The sequence below is a fragment of the Pholis gunnellus genome (genome assembly GCF_910591455.1).
Source record: "Pholis gunnellus genome assembly, chromosome: 2".
Classification (NCBI taxonomy): Eukaryota; Metazoa; Chordata; class Actinopteri; order Perciformes; family Pholidae; genus Pholis; species Pholis gunnellus.
Genome location: NC_136536.1, coordinates 26,408,165 through 26,429,548, shown reverse-complemented (window position 1 = coordinate 26,429,548; position 21,384 = coordinate 26,408,165). Strand labels below are relative to the sequence as shown.

General features: G+C 40.9%; 2 protein-coding genes across 2 annotated transcripts in view; both read left to right on the top strand.

Moving 5' to 3' along the window:
* The first annotated feature begins 4,195 nt into the window (after nucleotides 1-4,195).
* Nucleotides 4,196-15,716, top strand: dnase1l1 (deoxyribonuclease I-like 1). The gene is made up of 9 exons (XM_079171407.1): nucleotides 4,196-4,238; nucleotides 5,186-5,364; nucleotides 8,192-8,280; nucleotides 9,263-9,352; nucleotides 9,453-9,565; nucleotides 9,673-9,785; nucleotides 9,930-10,087; nucleotides 10,564-10,660; nucleotides 10,845-15,716. Exons 2-9 carry the CDS (start codon nucleotides 5,212-5,214, stop codon nucleotides 10,977-10,979), a joined length of 948 nt encoding a protein of 315 aa, XP_079027533.1. The 5' UTR covers nucleotides 4,196-4,238; nucleotides 5,186-5,211; the 3' UTR covers nucleotides 10,980-15,716.
* An 854-nt stretch (nucleotides 15,717-16,570) lies between these two features.
* Nucleotides 16,571-21,384, top strand: part of prkcz (protein kinase C, zeta) — a 143,901-nt gene continuing 139,087 nt past the window's right edge. The window contains exon 1 of the mRNA XM_079180001.1: nucleotides 16,571-16,841. Coding sequence (XP_079036127.1) covers nucleotides 16,765-16,841 — 77 coding nt within the window. The 5' untranslated portion in view covers nucleotides 16,571-16,764. The remainder of the gene's footprint in view (nucleotides 16,842-21,384) is intronic.

Genomic DNA, 21,384 nt, shown 5'->3' with positions numbered 1-21,384 from the left:
TAAAATACCAAGTAAGATTAAAGTAATATCCATGTCCCACCCTTCACTGCAGTGTGCTAATATAAACACTGGATGTCAACTTCAAGGGTAATTGCTTCGATAATTACATGCAGTAATTAAACAGTTGGACCTGTACAGAAGACAGACAAGGTGTGCAGCACTCTTCCCTCTATGGAAGCAGACCTCACCGGAGACTCTAAAGCACACCGCTGCACAGCGTGGTGCATCTAGATGTAGGACTCATGGCTGCCAGCTCAAAGTGAATGCTGTCACCCGGCTCTTCCTCACCTCACTGCAGCTGTCTGAAGGTTCCCAGTGTGGGCTGCAACATTAACCAGCATTCTCCCAACTGGCTTCCTGGCTTCATCTTCAGCGTATCAAGCGTCATCCCTTTTGAGGCAATCAACCTATAAGGTACATACAGTATTAATGTTGATTACCTAAAGGTAAATAAGTAGCACACACATCTGCAGGACAAAGCCAATTGTTCCCAATGTCACCAATTTATTCTGCAGGGTTTGATATGGCCAGAATAAATGGTGAAATTGAGATGCGTCAACTTTATCCTGAAGATGTGTGAGAGCTACCTTTTTTAAATGTAGACAGAGGGACAGACTTGTCCCAGAGGGGACATATGTCTTTGGCCCAGCTACAATCTGTTGCTTTAAGTGAAAAACCATCTTAAAAGGAACAGCTTGGACATGGCTGAATAAAGTGCGTTTGTGTTTATTACACACGTTGCTTAATTGCCGAAACGGTACAGGCTCTGTGGACTGTCTACCTTCATACTGTTAAACCGGTTTAATGGCAGGGTAACTACGCTGTGCTTCCATATATTATGCTCTCTAGGATTAGCTGCTAGAACCTCAGCCTGGTCTGCTGCTCGCTCCATTCAGCCTCTAAAGCAGGGGGTCAAACTCCAGGCCCGCCATGTCATTTTATGTGGCCCGCGAATCAGCCAGCAAAGAAATAAAAATAATTAGACTTGATAATAAAAATATCCCCATAGTTGAAGTTATGAGATAGAAAGTCATAATGATGAGATACTTAAACACAGCAGTCATAAGCAGCTCTTTGGCTGGTTACTCTACATTTGACATATAAATGTCTTGTGAGCACATTGAAGAGTACTTTAAACGTGGCTTTGACACACATGAAATACTTCACGTGGGATTGTGCAAACGCACCCTTGAAAGGATTTTAAGCATTGAACAAAGTTATTGTAATAACTTGTTTGATGATATTTGTAATATATGATATTTGTTATTTTCTTTAAAAGTTTGATAGAGTAATGTGGGTTTCTTAATCCTAAATGAAAAGGATTTAAGTTATAATAACAGAAATGTGCTTAAATATATATTAACACTTGAATAAACAATAATCAAATGCAGAGACAGTCATTTACCAATATGTTAGGAGTAGTTACATTTACACAGTCTGAAATTTACAACCGGCCCTTTGAGGGCGACCATGATGCTGATGTGGCCCAGAGTGAAGATGAGTTTGACCCCCCTGCTCTAAAGTCTCTCCTGCAGCCTGTTGAAGGTTATCAGAGTGTGTTCTCTAGTAAAGTAGGTTGTCTATGTGGACTCCTGCATGATCGTCTGGTCTTCGAGGACCACTGGCTCATGGTCGGTGTTTTGGTGGCGTTTGAAGTGAGGTGTTTGGTGATGAAGGCGTCTATCTCATCGTGGTACACAGAAAGCTCCATGCTGTGTTGGATCTCTGAGAGCGTCCCATTCACCCTCCCCCCCTGGGTTCTGTTTGGGTATTTACGCTTATGAACAAAGGTGCAGCACCACAAACATGCATCCTTTCAAAGACCAAACCACACAGTACAGTAATAATCATTACAGGGATTTACCTGAGATGACTTGGTACAGCAGTTCACATACACACTTTAATGTGACGTTACTGCTTTTCTTCTCACTTCTCCTTGCCCGTCTATCTACCTTTGTAGAATGCGTGACAGTGGACTGGATGTGAAGTGCAGCTACAAGAGGGTCACCTAACGATAGAGCAGTGTTTCCCAAACATGTTTTCTGGGGATGCATTTTTTCTTAAAGTTTAAAAACATTGTAACACAATTCAGAACAGGGCTTATGTGCCTCAATGATCGTTCCTGACCATTTTTACCGCCATTTCCTCATTATCTTATATTATCTTGAATATGTAAAGCAGCCATATAGAACACTTTGCGACATGCACATGCTATTGAAAAACACCAAATAAACCCTTTTAGACAGTTAACATTTCCTCTCGTTATAAACAAACTGAATGTACACTAGCCTTTTGTTATAAGTAGATTACAATGAACAGAACAATAACAACATTTAGGTTCCCTAATGGGCTAGAAGGAGAACAAAAACACTGCTAATTAAATGAAGAATTAAAGAACAACTTTAAGTATTGTCCCTCTGTTATGTTCATCTCACAGGACGTTTGACATTGGACAGATTTCAATGGAATAAAGCTTGACCTTTACGTTAGCACCTGTAAAGAATGTAATTGTTCTGTGGATAACATAACCTCCTCATTCTACATAAGCCTGGTTACAGAGGACAGATTCTCTTCTCTGTATCTGTTGACAGAACACAACACTTCCTCTCCCAGTTCCCTAATATGATTTCTGCTACATTTTGAGTGAAAAACTGCCATGGCTATTTTCAAAGGGGTCCCTTAATGTTTAACCTAAAGATATGCGAATGAAGAAGGGTTCTGTGGGTACCAGGACTCTCCCCTTCACAGACGTACCCACTTTATGATAATCCCATGCGGTTTGGGTCCAAATCCAAGCAGTTGTTTGTATGCAGTATAAATATGATATTTTTGCCTATTCTAAAAATAGTGTATTTGAATATTTCTGCATACTGGGGTCTTGGAATTGCATGAATGAAACAGTTAAGGATCCAATGAGCCCAACTGTATTCATGTGTGATGATGCAGAAGTCTTCAAATGTCAAAAGTTTTAGATATTAAATCACAGCATGGGTTTTTCTATGGAGCTCATCAATGTCTTGGTGTCTTTATGTGGCATTTTGTGGGGATTTCTGGTAATTCTTTATCAATTCTTGAGCGGTAATAAATGATGTTAAACCAAATCTGTGTCATAAATGGTATCAACTCAAAAAGGTCTGCAACAACTTATGGGACATAAAAGAGCACGGGAATGGCATCATGTACTTCAATCCTCGTGTTCTATAAGCCCCTATACTCTAAACTGCCAACATTAGAACGGCTCCGAACGAAGTTCCATGTTCATTACAGATGTATGCACACAGCTGCATTTCAATTTAATCTTCAGGTTCTCAGTTTTCAAATGATGAACACCACCTTCTGCTGACCTCCGATAAAGATACTCTGCCCCCTAAAAAAGGGTGTTTCTGTGAGTTAAAGTCTCACAGTTTGATACTATGTAAAATAATGATGATTATTATTATTATTTTTGTATAATCATATATTATTGGAAACCATTAAATACTGAACATGACATGTGACCATGGATCTTGTCTGATTCAGTTCTTCCTGCAATAAAAGGAAACATGTGAGTAAGAGGCTATATTTAGAGACTCCACCCTGTTTCTCTCCTAACTACTCTGAACCTCCTCCAGACGTTCTTCACGCCCAGTTCTTCTTCAGTGAGCAGTGCGTGGAGAGACGTTTGAACTCACACCCCCATCTGCAGTAATTCCAGCTTTCCACCCCGCTTGACACACTTGCGTTTCCTCATGATACCAGTCGAAAGTGTGCATGTCTGTGATCGAGAGAGAAAGAAAGAGGAAACATGCTATTTGTTTCCACACTGAGACCCAAAGAACTAAAACAGAAAAAACAAAAGATATGAAAAGTTTTTACTGTCCAAATGTACATGTATCTGTTCATGGATACACAGTTTGTTAACAGGCACAATGAAACAATGTCTTTGTATAATCATTTATCTTCTGTAATTCTTTTTTGACATTTATTATGCTACATGAATGCTGAGATCTACGCTCCACTTATCTTTATATGAATGCCACACAGTGAGAACAGCCTTGGAGGTTTAAATATGAAATCAGAATAAAAGAAACAAAAGTCAGAAGTGATTGTTTAATTCATCAACTGAGGAAACAGAGTCAGCAGAGTATCTGTTTATGTGCAGTCAGATAAATCCCTCCCACAGGAAACAGTGGCCGGCAGCTTCCAGTTTCACCAGAGAGGAGGTGGCAAGAGACAAACAAGCCAGAACCAACAAGCTGGTAAGTCGCTGTTACTCTAACTTGACTTACCTTTATTCTTAAAAAGAGTGAGTCAAGGATACAAATCTTTACTGGGGAATGTGAACTGTAACCTGAGATGTCTGTATGTGTGTGTGTGTGTGTGTGTGTGTGTGTGTGTGTGTGTGTGTGTGTGTGTGTGTTTGAGACGAAGACAGACAGAGAGAGAGAATACTACAAACAGAACTCATGCTGCACTGTGACTGTGTTCATTGTTTGGCAGCGGATAATGTACAGGAGTGTTAGTAACGGGGTCTTCCATGCTGACTGAACTCTCATATTAACATGTTTACACATATATTGTGTAACGTTGTGTGTTCTGGTGCAGCTGTGAAACCCACAGTGGAACACTGGATTCCCCATGTTAACCATGACATGGTGTTTGTTTTACTCCTGACTCTGAAGAACCTAAAGTGAGCGGAACAGTATTGAAGCCTCTGCTGGCCTTTGACCTTTCACACAGTGTGACTGTGTGTGGTAGGAATGAAACAATCTCTCTATCTTCTTCTGTGTGTGTGTGTGTGCTATGATAGCAGTGAGTGGGCTTTTCTTATGACAGTTGTGTTTAGGCTGATTCTGAAGCTCAATCAATATGACTATTACAGTTATTAAGATTATAATAATTAGAAATATATGTTTTTATGATGAACAATTAAAAATAAATTATAGGAATTTTGGCTGAAAATACTTTTTTTTAGGGGATATGAATTGCTGTGCCTGTATCAACTAACCAAATACCAACAAATATAAGGCTGTAATATTTGTTATTTTAAAATGTTAATGTTACTGTGACGTTTGTTGGCTTTAGAGGAATAGTTTGACAGTTTGGGAAGTACACCTCACATATTCATTTGAGATGAGGCTTCTATTTGTCCTCAGCTCATTTCAGTCTGATGGGACGTTTGCTCTTGTATCTCTCGTGTCCACAGTCGTGTGACTGTTGCAGCTCTGTGCCATGAGGTCCTCTTCCCTCCTCCTCCTCCTCACCTTCCTCGTGGGTGTGTGGGATGTTCAAGGAGCCTCAGATTTTAGAATCTGTGCCTTCAACCTCCACCACTTTGGGGACTCCAAGTCCAAGAAGAGCAATGTCATGCACACTCTCGCCAGGGTAAGACAAAGACAGGCCAAGATGTTTCACCTCAGATGTTTTTATGTATTCCTTGTTAGATTACTTTATTTAGCACATACAGGGTCTCAATACTAACCAATAATAAAATACTCTTTCATAATGTCACAGAGAACTCCCTTATTACAGTTCAAGTCTGAAGTATGCTCACTATAAAATAAAGCAGTCCCTTATTCACACCTTTTCACTGTCATTATAAAGTCATTTTCAGTATGGATTCAATATGTAGCATAAGTTATTTGCTATATTCTATTAACACAATAGGTGCTACTAAACAGAAAAAAATATTTAACAGAATGTAAACGGTCAAGTAGGACAAATTGGCAGCAAAGCTAAGTGTGAGCAGTGTATCCAGTTCTCTTAGTCCATGGTCTAGGTAGGCTGAATACCATGGTAACCACACAGTGGTGGGCCGTCAGGGCCTGCAAAGCCTTCTCTGCTGGCCTAAACAGAATCACAAAGTTATAGCTATTTTATAATTTAATAATTGTTCTTAAATACACTACATGCAGAGATGGGCAAAAATACATCAAAATGTATTTTGATACAAAATACAAAATACCCCCAAATAAATGTATTACAACAAAATACAAAATACAAAATACTGGTGCCAGAAAATGTAACAAAATACAAGCATTTTGTATTTAAAATATAGGAAATACTTTTTTCTGGATTTTCTGTTTTCTCACAATGTGGTATAGCAGAGCATTCAGGTTTATATAATGTACACAAAGCTCTGGTGAACCCTACAAAAAGGAAGAACAGTCACAGAATGTCAGTGTAACTAAGCAAAGCTATTGAAAGACAACAACTTGTTTATATATATATATTAATGTTAACAAAGTTATATTATATATATATATATATATTATATAATATTATATAACAAAGTTATATATATTAATGTTAACAAAGTTTATGGGCTGTTAAGTCACTTAACAGCCCATAAACTTTGGCTTTGTATCAACAAGAAAATATTCATCACATATGACATACAAGCTCCCAATCTCCCTCTTCCTATAGCTAGCTACTCAACTGATAAGTTAACTTGCTAAACACTGGCTATGCACTAGCCTAGACAGCATGCTAGCGTCATTAGCATGTTAGCATCGCTCACTAGCTTGATATTATAACCATCACCATGCATATACAATAGGTTATGTAGCCAGACCCAGACATAAATTATACATCAAGCTAGTTGACATCTGTCACACTCAGATACAATATTTAACTTGACAGACAATCAGCTGAACTTGAAGATCTGAAGACTGAACTCGTGAACTGTTTTTTGATTCGTGGAAAAAGTATTTTGAGTATTTTAAATACAAAATTACTCCACTCTAAAGTATTTTGTTACAAATTACATTAGATTTTTAATCGGCCCTATCAAATACAAATTACAAAATACTCAAAAGTAATTGAAATACGTATTTCAAATACAAGTAATAGAAATACTGCCCATCTCTGCCTACATGTATTATAATTTATAAAAATATTTTTCCCATTATCTTATCTTCTCATTGCACAGCTACTGTCTTCCTCAGTTGCTCTGCTTCCAGCGCAGCTTGTTTTAAGTAGAGCTTTTATCCAATCAGATTTCACCTCTGTGTCTCTAGGTAAGAAGAGAGGCCCGAGGCCTGCAGACTCACAAGTGAATCCCTCTGCAGTTTAAGTGAATGGGGACGATATTGTTGATTGTCATAGTCTTCAACCAATCAGATCTTTAGTTTGACATGTTGGGCGTATTCTTTGACATCATGCCAGAGCTGCTAGCTGGCCTACAAGTACGTCAGCATTACGTGCAGCTCAGTTTTCAGGTGCAGCTCTGCAGTGAGGTGCAACTTGCCAGCAGAGCTTAGTTGGAGGAGTAAGAGTTCAAATTGAAAGAAATTATAACATTTTTTAGGGTTTTGATTGGTGTAGTTTATTTATTTTTTTACCTAGCTTTGTTTTTTCAACACTCAACGGCTGAATAAGGAGGAGAAACGGATTTAGTGGCGGAGTTACTGACAATGTCTTTGTCAAGAAAGAAGGAAATTTCAGGAAAAGCTGGACATCGTAAGAAATGGTCAGTCAACGCCACAGCTGGCAGCCCTGACTCAGCCAGGAAAAGGATTTGTATGAACGGTATTTCTTGCTGACAGCGTAGGAGAAGCGTTGCACTTTTTATGGCTGGTTTGGAGCTATGCTACGCTAACCTGAGGACACCATAGCATTTGAAAACTTTTGGAGAGACTCGAGTGGATCTACAACTCAACGAACACTTTCGCAGGGAAACATCTCCACAACCGCGGCCCGACGTCTGGTCTGCGCCGGCCGGCGGGCTCCCGGCCCCGCTGCGAACCTGCCGCAGCAGACCGGTGAAATACAACTGGGGAGGCTCGACCGTCATCACTGGCTCCATGAATCGAGAAGGACTTCTTACTGGAACTGAAACAATGTACTGGGATTAAACTCTTTAAGTCTCGGTAAGTCACAAACTGTGTTAGATTTTTTTTACATAGTAAAGTTACTACTGTTCATTTGTCTATCGTGTCGTTTTCATGAATAGTATTTGAATGGCTCGTGCTCTTGTGTGGTGGAATGCGTGGATCCGCTGCAGGTTTGCTGGATTGATGCGTCATAATGAGGTTATTAGGAGGTAATTCACCTGTAGTAGGACAGCACAGAAGGCCCAGGTATAAAATGCACGGCCCGCCACTGATCCACACGCAATAGCATAGCTAGTATCCTCATACCCATAATGCAACATTCACTCCTGTGTATCACAATGATAGTCACCTCCACATTGCTGTGATCTGTGTTCCAGATCATCGCTCGCTGTGATGTGTGTTTGCTTCAGGAAGTGAGAGACAGTCAACAGAAAGCTTTACCACAGCTGCTCAGCCGCCTTAACAGGTCATTAATAACATGCACACACACACACACACACACACACACACACACACACACACACACACACACACACACACACACACACACACACACACACACACACACACACGACACAAAATGACTCTACTTCTCTCTTGATTTATTACCTCAGTAAACATTGTAAACATGAGTTTATGGTCTCAATCTCTAGTTTCAAGTCTTCTTCAATACAGCATGATGTTCATTTAGTAAATGATGGTCCATTTAGAGTCAAACAGACCATAAAGCAGAGTATGCTTTAGGGCGAGCTTACTGTGATTTACAGGTCTATACCAGGGACATATGCGTCACTCCGCATTCCAAATATGGTAACTTCCGTTCATTGGTTGCAAAAAAACAACATGACAATGGCTGTAATCCAAGATGGCGACGGCAAAATCAAAGCGGCAGTCCACAAACCAACGGGTGACGTCATGATGTAGGCCATTTCTACATACAGTTTATGGTTTTACCCAACTTTTGGTGGCCAAAAAAAAAAAGCCAAACATGCAGAGCTCAGTGCAGAGTAGACGCTCAGCGCCTCGTCACACTGCTGGAGCTCCCATTGCAAAGAATAAAAAAATATATAACCTTAGGGAAAAAAACGCTTTGACTAAAGAATTCAACCGGTGACTCGTGCTAGAACGTGCCTGCGGGCGACACTCTGTTGACTACCCCTGACATAATGTATTCCCTAGGCTCTTATCCTAACCTCCCTCTAACCTGACCCTTAAAACCAAACCTCAACCCTCAAACAGGCCTTTGATGGTCTGTCCCATAGCAACAGGAACGTCTTCACTGTGAAGGTCTAATACTTGGTCTTCACAAAGAGAGCTATATAAGTACAAACACACACACACACACACACACATAAATAAACTGAGTAAACGCGACTGCACAGTCACATCAGCCCAGTGTGACACAGAAACAGCAGTATCCAGAGTTGCATCACTTCTCTGTCTTTCAGGTATGACCCTGAACACGACTACAAAGCAGTGTCCAGTGAGAGGCTGGGCAGGTCTGCCTCCTACCAGGAGCAGTATGTGTTTGTTTACAGGTGAGCGGAACTGCTGTTACTTTTCAACGCTTCACCAGAATGTTGAGACAGCCTAAGTGCAGGCAGTAATGTTTAATGTGAAACATCTGACCGTGTGCAGGACTGACACAGTGAGTCTCACCGGTCAGTATCAGTACCCAGATGATCGACCCGGAGATGTAGACGCTTTCTCCAGAGAGCCTTTTGTTGTCCGCTTCAAAGCCCCCAAGACAGGTCAGTTCAGACACTTAGGATTCCCCTCTATAATAATGAGAAGCATGGTGATGTTGAGGCACATAAACACCTTCTGCTGCATCCTCCCTCCCTCTCTATGTATTCAGATATAAGGGAGTTTGTCCTCATACCTCAGCACACCACTCCAACCAACACCACTAAAGAGCTCGACGCACTCTATGACGTATTGGAACATGTGAAGACGATGTGGAAAACTGAGGTAAAAGCTCATTTTGCTTAATAATGTCAATGGTTACAAGAACTGTAAGACACTTTTTCTTTTAAATAACACAGTTTCAAAGTCCAGCCAATAATGATTTTGGAGCCTCACGATCAGTGTCATTGTGCTTGTGTGTGTGAGCAGAATGTGATGCTTCTCGGGGACTTCAACGCTGACTGCGGCTACCTTGCTAAGAAGAACAGGAAGAATGTGCGCCTGCTTACAAAGAAAAACCTCTATTGGCTCATTCCAGAAAAGGCCGACACCACTGTGAGATCGACCACCTCCTGCACCTACGACAGGTGAAGTCACACTCTTAAATGTGCAATGTGTCGAATCTGGTCATAATTGTAGTTTGAAAAATTACAAAAAAAATGAGAATGTGAAGAGGTTTCAGTCTTTTCAAAGACATCTATGTATTGTGTTGCAGAGGTATTTAGTGAAATGAGCATGCCAACAGGCCCGTCCTGTCTTGTAATACCACTTATACCTGGAGAGGCGATAGTGAGTCACTGTAGTGTTCAGTCTGTCCTCAGTCCAACACGTGAGGACGGAGTAGAGCTGCCTTGAGGGCTTGTCAATGATAAAGTCTTGTAAAGTCTCATTTTTGAAGCGTAGATGCAATCGCTGGAAGTAAAAAGCTAACGTTAGGCATCACCATTGAAAATATGCCGTTTAAATTGCTGTTTCAGCGGGCCGTAACTCTTTAACATGCCCTCATATTTAAAACATCCGTAACATGTGTATTATGGTCTGTTCTGTCTGTGTGATACAACAGGATCGTTGTGCATGGGGAAAGGTTTGCCAGAGCAATTGTGCCCTTATCAGCCAGCCCATTTAACTTCCAGATGGAATACCGACTCACAGAGGAACAGGTAACGATAACATTTCTTTTCATCATTCAAATGATGAAGGCACTTGCAAATGACAAGGTAGTACAACATGTAAACCATACTTGGGTCTGACCAAAACATACAAATACCCTAAATAAATCCCAAGTTCTGCTCTATAGATGTGTGCTGAGGTTGCTAAACTGTTTCCTCTGTGCTTTCCGTTCAGGCGCTGGAGGTTAGTGACCATTACCCTGTGGAGGTCCTGCTGAAGGACATCGCATACAAAGTCTCCTTTAATGCTGCCACTTCCCTTTCTTTGTTCATCTTCAGCCACCTTGTCTTCCAAATGTTGACATGGTAGTTTGATAATAGGCCGATGAGGAAATCCTCAGAAAGGCTTCCTTCATGAACTGATCAGAATGTATTGCTTCCCCAACATGTGGATTCCAACTTGCCAAATATCACTGATAACACTCCACGGGTTTGGCTCTCCATGTTGGGTTCAGGGCCAGGAAAAACAACAGAAAATTACACAACTGTTGCCATTTACCTTTATGTACCATTTTGCACAATAATATCCACATGTGTATCTGTATAAGAGAATGATTCAAGTTTAAAGGTTCACGACACGACCTTCAGAGCATTAATAAAGCAGCAAACAACTGTTATCTATATAAAGATATAGTGAAGTCATGTATCCATGAGCCCTCTCCCTCTGTGTGGGTTGTAATCCGAGCTTCTTTGTGCTTCTTTTACGTAGCCGTTCCGGTCTGTGTCGTGCATGTGAAGCTCTGCTTGTCTGCCCCACTAGGTAGCTATTCACCACCGCTCTGCATTGCAACTCATACGGTTCACTCAATAATAACGCTGTTCAGATTGTCTGCGTCGTAACGGAAGCATAGCTCCCACCGTTGCTTTGTTAGCCCTGTTAGCATCGTTAGCTATGAGCCTTCGCCATGTTGAGAGCCGTGTGGAGGCAATCCCTCAATTATAGATTTGCTTTTAATTCCGTATCGAGCTCCTTTTAAAATGTTTGCTCCATTGGACTGCACAGAAACAGTTTCCTCAAATAACTAATCTGTTCACTTAATGTAGTTAATTTGCTCCCTCAGTTGTCCGTTTATTGATCTTCTCAAATAAAGTGTAAGTAAGTAAGTAAAATGTATTTATAAAGCGCTTTTCACAGACATTAGTCACAAAGTGCTTAACATGAGCAGAATTACAAACATAAAAAGCACAATGTGACCATATAAGGGCCAATCATTTACATTAAAATGCACAAAAACAGAAAGTACAAACATAAAACATGGTTTAAAAGCAGGCCTATATGAGTTGTTACCCAAACGCCAGTCTAAACAGGTCTGTCTTGAGCTGATTTTTGAATGAGTTCACAAATACAGCAAAATGTAGGGGTACAGGCAGAGTATTCCACAGCCTTGGTACTACTGCCTCAAAGGCTCGGTCACCACGGGTCTTAAGGCGAGCGCGTGGGACAGACAGATAATTTAACATGTTTGACTTGAGAGCGCGGGCGGGTGAATATGGGTGACCATGTAGTGCTCTGTAAGTGAGAGTGAGAATTTTAAAGTGGATCCTAAATGCTACAGGGAGCCAGTGAAGAGATTGGAGTATGGGGGTGATGTGAGACCGTCGATTTGTCCTAGTGAGTAATCTGGCGGCAGCATTTTGTATGACCTGCAAACGGTTGAGAGCAGATACACTGAGTGACGATAAAAGTGTGTTACAGTAGTCGATGCGTGAAGAGATGAAGGCGTGTATGATCATCTCTAGTACTTACTGATATTTCTTTGATGGAAGAAACATGATCTGGACAGCTGCTTAACATGGGGGTCAAACGACATGGATCGATCCAAAATAACCCCTAGATTGCGCAGGTTGAAATGGGCAGCAGTGGAGAGGGGACCAATACTCTGCTTGATCGTAGGGACAAACTCATCTGGTGCAATAACTAGAACCTCCATCTTGGTGCCATTAAGTTTGAAGCAGTTTTCTGCCGTCCAGTCTCTGATAGCATTGACACAGTCCAGCAGCCTAGTTAATGTGAAGACCTCGCTGGGTTTGAATGAGAGATGGAGTTGTATGTCATCTGCATATAAATGATAGGACACATCATTTTTTATAATTTGTCCCAAAGGCAACAAATATAGGGAAAATAACAGAGGCCCCTGAACTGAACCCTGTGGTACACCACAAGACAATGGAGAGGTAACAGACAAAGACATTAAAACATCTGTCAGCGAGGTAAGATGTAAACCAGTCTAACGCTATGCCAGATATGCCCACCCAATCACGTAGCCTCATAATCAAGATGTTATATTCTACAGTTCCGAATGCAGAACTGAGGTCCAGAAGTACTAACGCAGAGCAGTCACCTGCATCAGAAGACATTAGAATGTCATTTGAAACCCTCAGGAGAGCGGTTTCAGTAGAGTGTTGTTTACGAAACCCACTCTGGAATTTGTTTAATTCAGCACAAAAAAACAGCTAATATTGTGGAACAGCAAAAAGGGAAGGAAGCAACCATTTCACAGTCCTGCTACAGAAAGAATACAAGTCTGTATGTGATGCACTATAAAAATCAAACCTATATTCTTTGTGATAAATTAGGTCTGCAGCTGTGATTGCGTCCTGTTGTTTTGTTTCTTGTCTGTTATGTTTTAATTTCAAGTCAGGTCTAATTCTAGTTTTCACATCCAAAATGTCTAATCCTGAGTTCAGTCCTTTAAAATATAAATAGTGAATTAACATCATGTGCCTGGTGGGGCATGTCTGTATTTGTCCTCAACTGACCTGCATTTTTGTCTCATCTGTCTTGTCTGATTGGCCTTTTGCCTGTTTCTACATGTAATCTGTTTCTACATGTAATCCTCTGTGTGTTTGAAGCGGTGGTGAAGCTCTGTACGTGGCTGCTTCTGCAGTTTTCACACACACGGTTGTTGTATAACCAAATGACAACTGTAACCGTTTTCATTTAGCAGATCTTATACTCCCCATGTTCTTTCCGGACTGCCAGTTTTATTTTGGCTTGATTTACAGTTTGAAACAGTTTAGTTCTCTACTGTTTTATTGCCATGCTGTTGGTAATGATGCACGGCGAGTATATACTGTATATATATATAATATATCCCATTTGACCCTTTGACAATGTTCCATCTAGATATTGTTCATTTTGCAATGTTTAACTGGTTACGTTCTTAAATATTGCTATATTTAAAAAAATATATTTTCTATACTTTGCACCACTGAAAGATTTCCACGAACTAGAAAACAAACTGAAAATGTGTTCCAGATATGAAACCTTGAACATTCATCAAACCACTTTAAAACTGTGCACTCCTGACCTCTAGTGGCTGAAGTCAGTGTAACATGCTATCTCATCACACACTCATCTTACAGGATACACTGCTTTATTATACTGAGCTCGGACACTAATTTAAAAAAACAACAACAACAGACTTCTTACAAAGATGGTACAACAAACCCAAGCCTCCAAACACTTTCCCAACCTTACACAGTCAGAGTGAACACCACCACGACTTACACCATGGATAACAGGATCACTGGCGCTGTTCAGTGCTCACCTCTGGCCATAGAAATGTCCACTGCCATCAAAACACATTGGCATCATAGCGTGTCACAGCCACAGACCCTGCCCTTAAAGGACACCTGGACAACCCGCCACGGATCACTTTCAAAAGACCCCCAAACCTCAGAGTCCTGTGGAACCAGGCCATTACCAACTGTAAAACCTCACTTTCAAGACCTTCCATCACCATGACTAATAGAGCCCTGTGGCCAACCACTTCAATCTAATGAACCACACTGGAGCCTCTCGGTTGTATTGGAATAGAAAATGTCCAACTCCTCCAGAGGGGAGAGATATTTATTTCTCTTGAAACATGAACTATTCTGGATCTATGCTCTAGACCAGACAATCCCAATCTTCCATAGTCTTTTCTTCAAGATGTATATCTGCAGCACACCTTTGAGCTGTTGGCCTTCAGACTGCAGACAGCACGGAGGCTGCTGTATGGCTGCGGTCACTGCTGGTTGGTTCCTGCTCCGCTGCTTCTCAGCTGGACAACTCGGCTGGTTGAACAGCTTTTTTATGCTGACTTGACTTTTATAGCTCAGTGATTAAAGCCCAGCAGACCCTAAAGGTTACAAGGACCCTTGACCCCTGGCTAGGAATATAATGAAACCATGTTTTCCTCCTCTACATTAAGGACTAAGTTTGTTGAGGCTGGCATCATTAACCTGGACCATCTCACGACAACATCTATGGAAACACTTGATGGCATCACTTACATCAGTGGGGACATGGACATCCATCCTTTATTGAGAATCCCTAAACCCACTACTTGTCACTTATATCATTTATGTATTACTTGTGATGTGTATGGGCTGTTGGTCTCTGGCTGTACATATTGCACCTTGTATATAATATCTATAAACAGATAGCATAGTCTGATAATGATTTAATTTTTTATTGGTTTAAAATTAGCTTGTCAACTGGCTACTTGTGAAGCAATCTGGTCGTACACATCGTCTCTCAAGTCTAGTCTCACATCTCAAGTTGTTAATGAGACTGTAAACAACGAGCAGCATGTGGAAAAAGAAGTGTTGGCCTGATGCCTGCTGGCTGCACCAGAACCCCACAAACATAGACCCTTGCCCTCCAGAGTGACACTTCTAGCCGACAGGTTTCCAGATTGCTCTGAATTGGATAAATAGAAGTTCCTCTTTAGTATTTTCCCATACTTGATGGCGGTCTGCAGGCTGGATGGTGGTGAGGAACACCCTACTGAGGGTCTTCCTCTTAATATATTATTGTTTCTTTCTGGGGATGTTTATTGAGTGTTACCGTACCCTATTGCTGCCCTCATCAAAAGATACTGGGCATGGCCTAACAACTTCTCTGGCTATCATAACTAAATTTCCCTGAACATTGATTTCTATACCTGTCAATCACTCCAACCTGCCGAAGCTACACTTTTATAAAAGTATATAAATGATAATATAATTCTTAATGGATTTTCCAATTTTCAATAATGAAACAGTAAAAGAGCTGAACTGATGTCTCACAGTGAAGTGGTGGTTTCGGTTTCTCTAACACATAAACCAGCTTTATACGTCACCACTAGAAGACCAACTGCTAACCCAAACTGGACTGATTGGTAATTTAAAGGACTTTAGTTATTTATGGGAAATAAAAAAATCTTCTGCAGTTATTCCCTCCAACATGATGCAGATAACATTATCTTGTATCTTGTCTTGGGCCCAGTGCACATTTATAACCATTTGAGTTTATTATAAGTCAATTCAAGCTTGACATTTATTAAAGGATACAATGGTTAATACTGCAACAAATATTCTGTCCATTTGCACTTTTTAAAGAGTAAAAATGAACAGCTAGCCCAGGCCTGTATGAAAATTTAAAATGATCTGGCATCAAAATACAGTTGGCTGAAAAAGTTCTTAGCCAGAGCCCTGGTTATCCATATTTCTAATTAAATATATTTTCAACATGTTCCCTGGTCTGAGTTTTAATACTGTAAGCACTGTGCTCACATAGATGTGTCATGTGCAAATGTAAAGTACAAACAGGTTTGATAGTTAAAATATCCGTTAGCTGGCAAACTTAATGTTAGCTTATCTTTTTCTTGACATGTCCCGTCAGAAACAGGGGGACAGGTGAATTTAGATTCCGGTAACCATAGTGAGCCATAAAACATGTGTCAAGTCAAACAGACTTTGCTCTCATGCCACCAGGGCTTGCGACGTTTCACTTTCAAAATAAAATCGCTAGTCTTATCACGTATCCCAATTCAGCATAACTTTGCTAGTGTGTGTCTTATTTTGAAATATTTACCCCGAAATGGTGGCGTCAAACAGGCCACTTTGACTACTACTCCGCCGGAGAAACCGCTATCGTTGACTTAACGAAAGAAACTTCACAGTCGCTCAACAAGTTTGCTTTCAGGAGTAGCGGACAGAACGTTACTCCTGTCTGTGGTATGTAACGGTCCGCTTTTATCTGCCGACGTGACCAGGTGATACAGCTAGTTTGGGCCTGTCCAGTTAACGTTGGGCTAGTTATCGTTAACGTTACACCAAACCGTGCAATGCATATGCTAGCGTCAAACGGATCCATAATGGACTTGGACTCGGTGTTGGTGAAAATTAAAGCACACTACTGCGGGTGAGTACGTTATTTGACAATAAGGAAACAGTGACGTTAGCCGGCGTTAACGAGGAGAAGGGAAACACCTGTGGAGTATCTGCTGGTGTGTGGGGTCCTGAGATCAAGCTAGGTCAGTCAGACATGGTTACCTGACCAATGTCAAACTCACCTGGGCACAGTCACAATAATAAGAATTCAAGTAAAAACTAGTGGCATGAGGAGGATGCTGGTCTGGGCCCCAATGATTTATGTCATCAAAGAGTAACTGCACACTTTGAATCCGTAAACGAAATAATATGACAGTACTTTGATGAAATGCATCAATGCTGGTGTTATATCAACAATAACTAACAAAGGTATGTATGTAACCTTGCAATGCGAAGTGTGAGATAGTGGACCGGTGAGGACTAATCTACGTCATGAAATACCAGCATGTTAACGCCCTCTGGTCACCTTCTTGGTGAACGGTAGGTGCCAGATGTAGCATTAACGTTAGTGTGTTGCTGAGACAGAGAAAGATCTAGAACAAAGTGAAGTAGAAATGAAAGTATCCCTTCTATTTGACATTTAAAGAACTGTGACCAAGATATGGAGTGAGTGGTTGTAAACATTAAGTCATCAGTGTTCTCCGGTGGACAAGTAATGGAGACCCAGTTTCCTAATGATGCATTCCTTTACTGCCTTTCCTTGTTAAAAATGAGATACGGCTATATCTGTGCCACGCTGATATGGGGCTCATGGGACCACACCTATAGTCATGTTACTCAATAAATGAATTAAATGTTGAATCAAATATACATATGATCTATTACTCCCTGAAGATCAACTCATGTACCAATCTTTTCAGAACTGGTTAGTTTTATTTATTTATTTATTTGCACAATTCAAACAATGAAATTCAAAACAAACAAACATAACAGAGATAAATGAATATCACAGTGCAGGAGGAGGCAGAAAGCCAACTGGGCTTATTTGAAGCCTCCACCTATATAATATTGAAATTTTACAAAATTACAAACATAAAGTATGAATAAGACATTACATTACAACGAAAGAAAGGAAGAAAGAATGAAAGATAAGATAAAATAGTTGACATTGTCATACCACTAAGTGCATGAATGGATGATGTTGTGGAATACCTTCTGGATCCATGCTGGACGAACAGAGTCCGCAGTGTACTGGGCCTTGTTACACACTGCCATCTAATGATTCAGAGATCAGAAAAGGTTCAACAATGTAAAGCGCCCTTGTTCATTTGTTCAGTAATCAAGTTAGCATGCTTAAAGGACCTCATAACTCCAAATAACATTGTGGGGACTTGTGCTGCGCTCTTTGACACTTAGGGTTTTTTATACTTTTACATTTTTTAATTGGCAGAAAGAAGTTTCAAAGCACAGAGCAGCCTCTGGTTCTGTAAAGGGAAGCAGAAGCTTCATGTCTTAAAGCTGCATTCTCTCTAGTGTCCACCAGGGGGCGACTCCTCTGGTTGTATAGAAGTCTATGAGAAAATGACTCTACTTCTCTCTTGATTTATTACCTCAGTAAACATTGTAAACATGAGTTTATGGTCTCAATCTCTAGTTTCAAGTCTTCTTCAATACAGCATGATGTTCATTTAGTAAATGATGGTCCATTTAGAGTCAAACAGACCATAAAGCAGGGGATGCTTTAGGATTGACAGGTCTCTACCACGGCGTTGTGCGGTCTGGGAGCTGTCCGTGGTTTCGTCATAGGTCTTTAACCCTTTCACAGTGTGCTTTTAGTTCATGAAAGTTATTTATAACATTTTGGTTGCCTAAAAATGTCGTCTTCAGCTTTCTGTTGTACTTAGCTCCACCCTCTAGTCACTTCTGGTTCCAAAAAAACAAGATAGCAACGACCAAAATCCAGATCTCCAGGCTTCTAAACAGTAGAGCGGGCGCCACATATACTAAGGCTGAGTCCTTACTGTAGCGGCCCGGGTTCTAACCCGTGGCCCTTGGCTGCATGTGGTGCCCCCTCTGTCTCCCTCTTTCCCATCTCCAACTGCACCTTCATAAAGGCAAAACATAATCAAAACAACAACAAAAATCAATAATGGGTGACGTCATGGTGACCAATACGGCGGTTTGATCCCCGGGTTCTCCAGTCCATGTCAAAGTACCCCATGGCAAGACTTTTAACCCCAATTTGCTCCTGATGTGCAGGTGGCATGGTAGCCTCTGTCATTAGTGTGAATGGGTGTGAATGATGACATGTAGTGTTAAAGAGCTTTGAGTGGTCAGAAGAAAGGCGCTACACAAGTACAGTCCATTTATTCAGATTGATGAACACTAGGCAGTAAGAGGCCAATGGTCACGTGACCAACACACATCATTAACTGTTGTTGTGTCCTTTATTGTTGACATGTTGCTGCTTCTCAGGTTGCAGTTTACTGAACTTACTCAGAACTCTGAATTGGGTCAGAAGTCCTTTTCAGCTCTCAGCTGGGTAATACCCTGAGATGTATTTAGAGAGAGGGGGAGGGGGGGGGGGGGGTATGCACGGGCTGAGGGGTAATGTGGCCCCACTTAACTCTAATCCAGTCAGTTTTTATATAATCTTCAATGATGTGGTGTTGAATATGCCTTCAAGTCTTTTTGACCTGTTTGTCACAGGTTGCTGTGCAGACAGTGCAGTTCCTGGTCACTATATGAAAAGTTCTGCTGTCAATGTTTTTTAAGTGATTTGTGATTGGAAAGAAGGGCTGATACAATACAAAAACAGTACTTTTTCAGTCTTACTTTGATGAATGTACAGTATACTCTGTATATATATCTTTTAACAAAATGAGCTAAGCCTCCCAACTGTCTAAATACAAGGAGCCTTATAAGAACTTTATAAATGTAATAAAATCCATTTAGATTTAAATCAGAAAGAATCTAATCAAAGAATAAGTGAACAAGATTATGAAGGGGACCAGACATTCATTGCTGCAGTGATACTTTGTGCCACAGACACATTTCAGTGGTCACTGAAAGGAAAAATGGAATTGACATTTAATACCCAGCCTTATTGAGAAAAGAGAACTTATGACTGAGACTAGACTATACGTTGCTCACACACACACACACGCACACGCACACGCACACGCACACGCACACATTTTTTTACATGTAGCAGATTGGTTCAAACTGATTTTCACATATATTTATTTCTCCACTCTTCCATAAATCCCATGTGTTTCATAGGGCAGAGTAAAACAGCTCAGTATGTTTCCACTAATAGAGTGAACAGAACAATGGAGAGACATTCTAACAGCTGCTGACCAAACACTGGCCAAAGTAAAGATAAGAGTAGTAAACAGGCTACGGAAGACTTGAGTGTTTCCACAACACAACGTTCTGAGAAAATCTCTGTTCTCAGAAGGTCTCTCCTGACCACATTCTGCCATGATGACTCACACACAGACTCACAAGGTGAAGCAGCCACATGTCGCAGATGGTAACACGAGATTGCCAAGAGCCCATTATTATAAAGGTAATGTGTTTAGTTGTTATGTACCATTGGAAGTAAAGCTCACTATCAATCCCTACAGTGTGTTGTAAATCTTACTTGCTATGAACCCTGGGGTCTACCTTAACTGTATATGGTGTAGAGACAGTTTAGCTTTAGGTGCCTGTCTTGTCATCAGTCTATGAAGTCCAGCATACTAAACACTGATTAGGTAGCTTTATGTTCTTGAACGATCCCTCAGTGTGCTGAGCACTCTGCAGTTTCAAGAGAAAACAGTGCAAGGGTCAGCCATACTGCCTCTAGTCACACTCAGAGATTTCTCCTCATGCATTGGGCTTCAATAGGTTTGTTTTTTAAAAACCTTAATAAAAACCTTAATATGTCTACAAGGAGGACAGAGGAAACATGCAGTAGGAGACACTTGTAGCACATCATAAATGTTTTTAATTATATTATAATGTTCACTAAGGTTTAGTCAAGAAGTTCTGGAAGATGGGTACCTGATAACATGTCACAGTAAATATATGATATCATTAACCATATTCATACAGACCATGCAGATCACGTCCATCACATCAAACCAGTCAAACCAACCAGGGCTGATTGGATTACAAGACAAATGTTGGATTTTGTTGGATGTTGGATAATCTCTATATAGGCGGAACTGTGTGTGTGTGTGTGTGTGTGTGTGTGTGTGTGTGTGTGTGTGTGTGTGTGTGTGTGTGTGTGTGTGTGTGTGTGTGTGTGTGTGTGTGTGTGTGTGTGTGTGTGTGTGTGTGTGTGTGTGTGTGTGTGTGTGTGTGTGTGAGAGAGAGACATCTTTCCACATTCATTGACTTGTGTGAGTTTTGACTGTGTGGAGCAATGCCTGCTGGGAAGCAAGCTATCTTTGCTCCACCTTGTCAGAGTCCAACTGACACTCGCCATAAAGTGCCACACACACACACTCCCTGTAGCTCCTGCACATGTTTCAGGTGCTGATATTTGTTGACAGTACAGTGCACGTATCTGGCTCTATGTTTGGCCCGGTCTCCATTCAAAGCCCTGATTTTCAGCAGCTACGTGAATAAATACTGCAGCGCCCACA

Bases quoted from the DNA above. Each gene is read 5' to 3' on its own strand.
- dnase1l1 (XM_079171407.1), top strand. From the start codon at position 5,212: ATGAGGTCCTCTTCCCTCCTCCTCCTCCTCACCTTCCTCGTGGGTGTG. The intron at 9,566-9,672 runs GTCAGTTCAGAC...CTATGTATTCAG, and splicing joins CTTCAAAGCCCCCAAGACAG to ATATAAGGGAGTTTGTCCTC. The intron at 10,661-10,844 runs GTAACGATAACA...CTTTCCGTTCAG, and splicing joins ACCGACTCACAGAGGAACAG to GCGCTGGAGGTTAGTGACCA.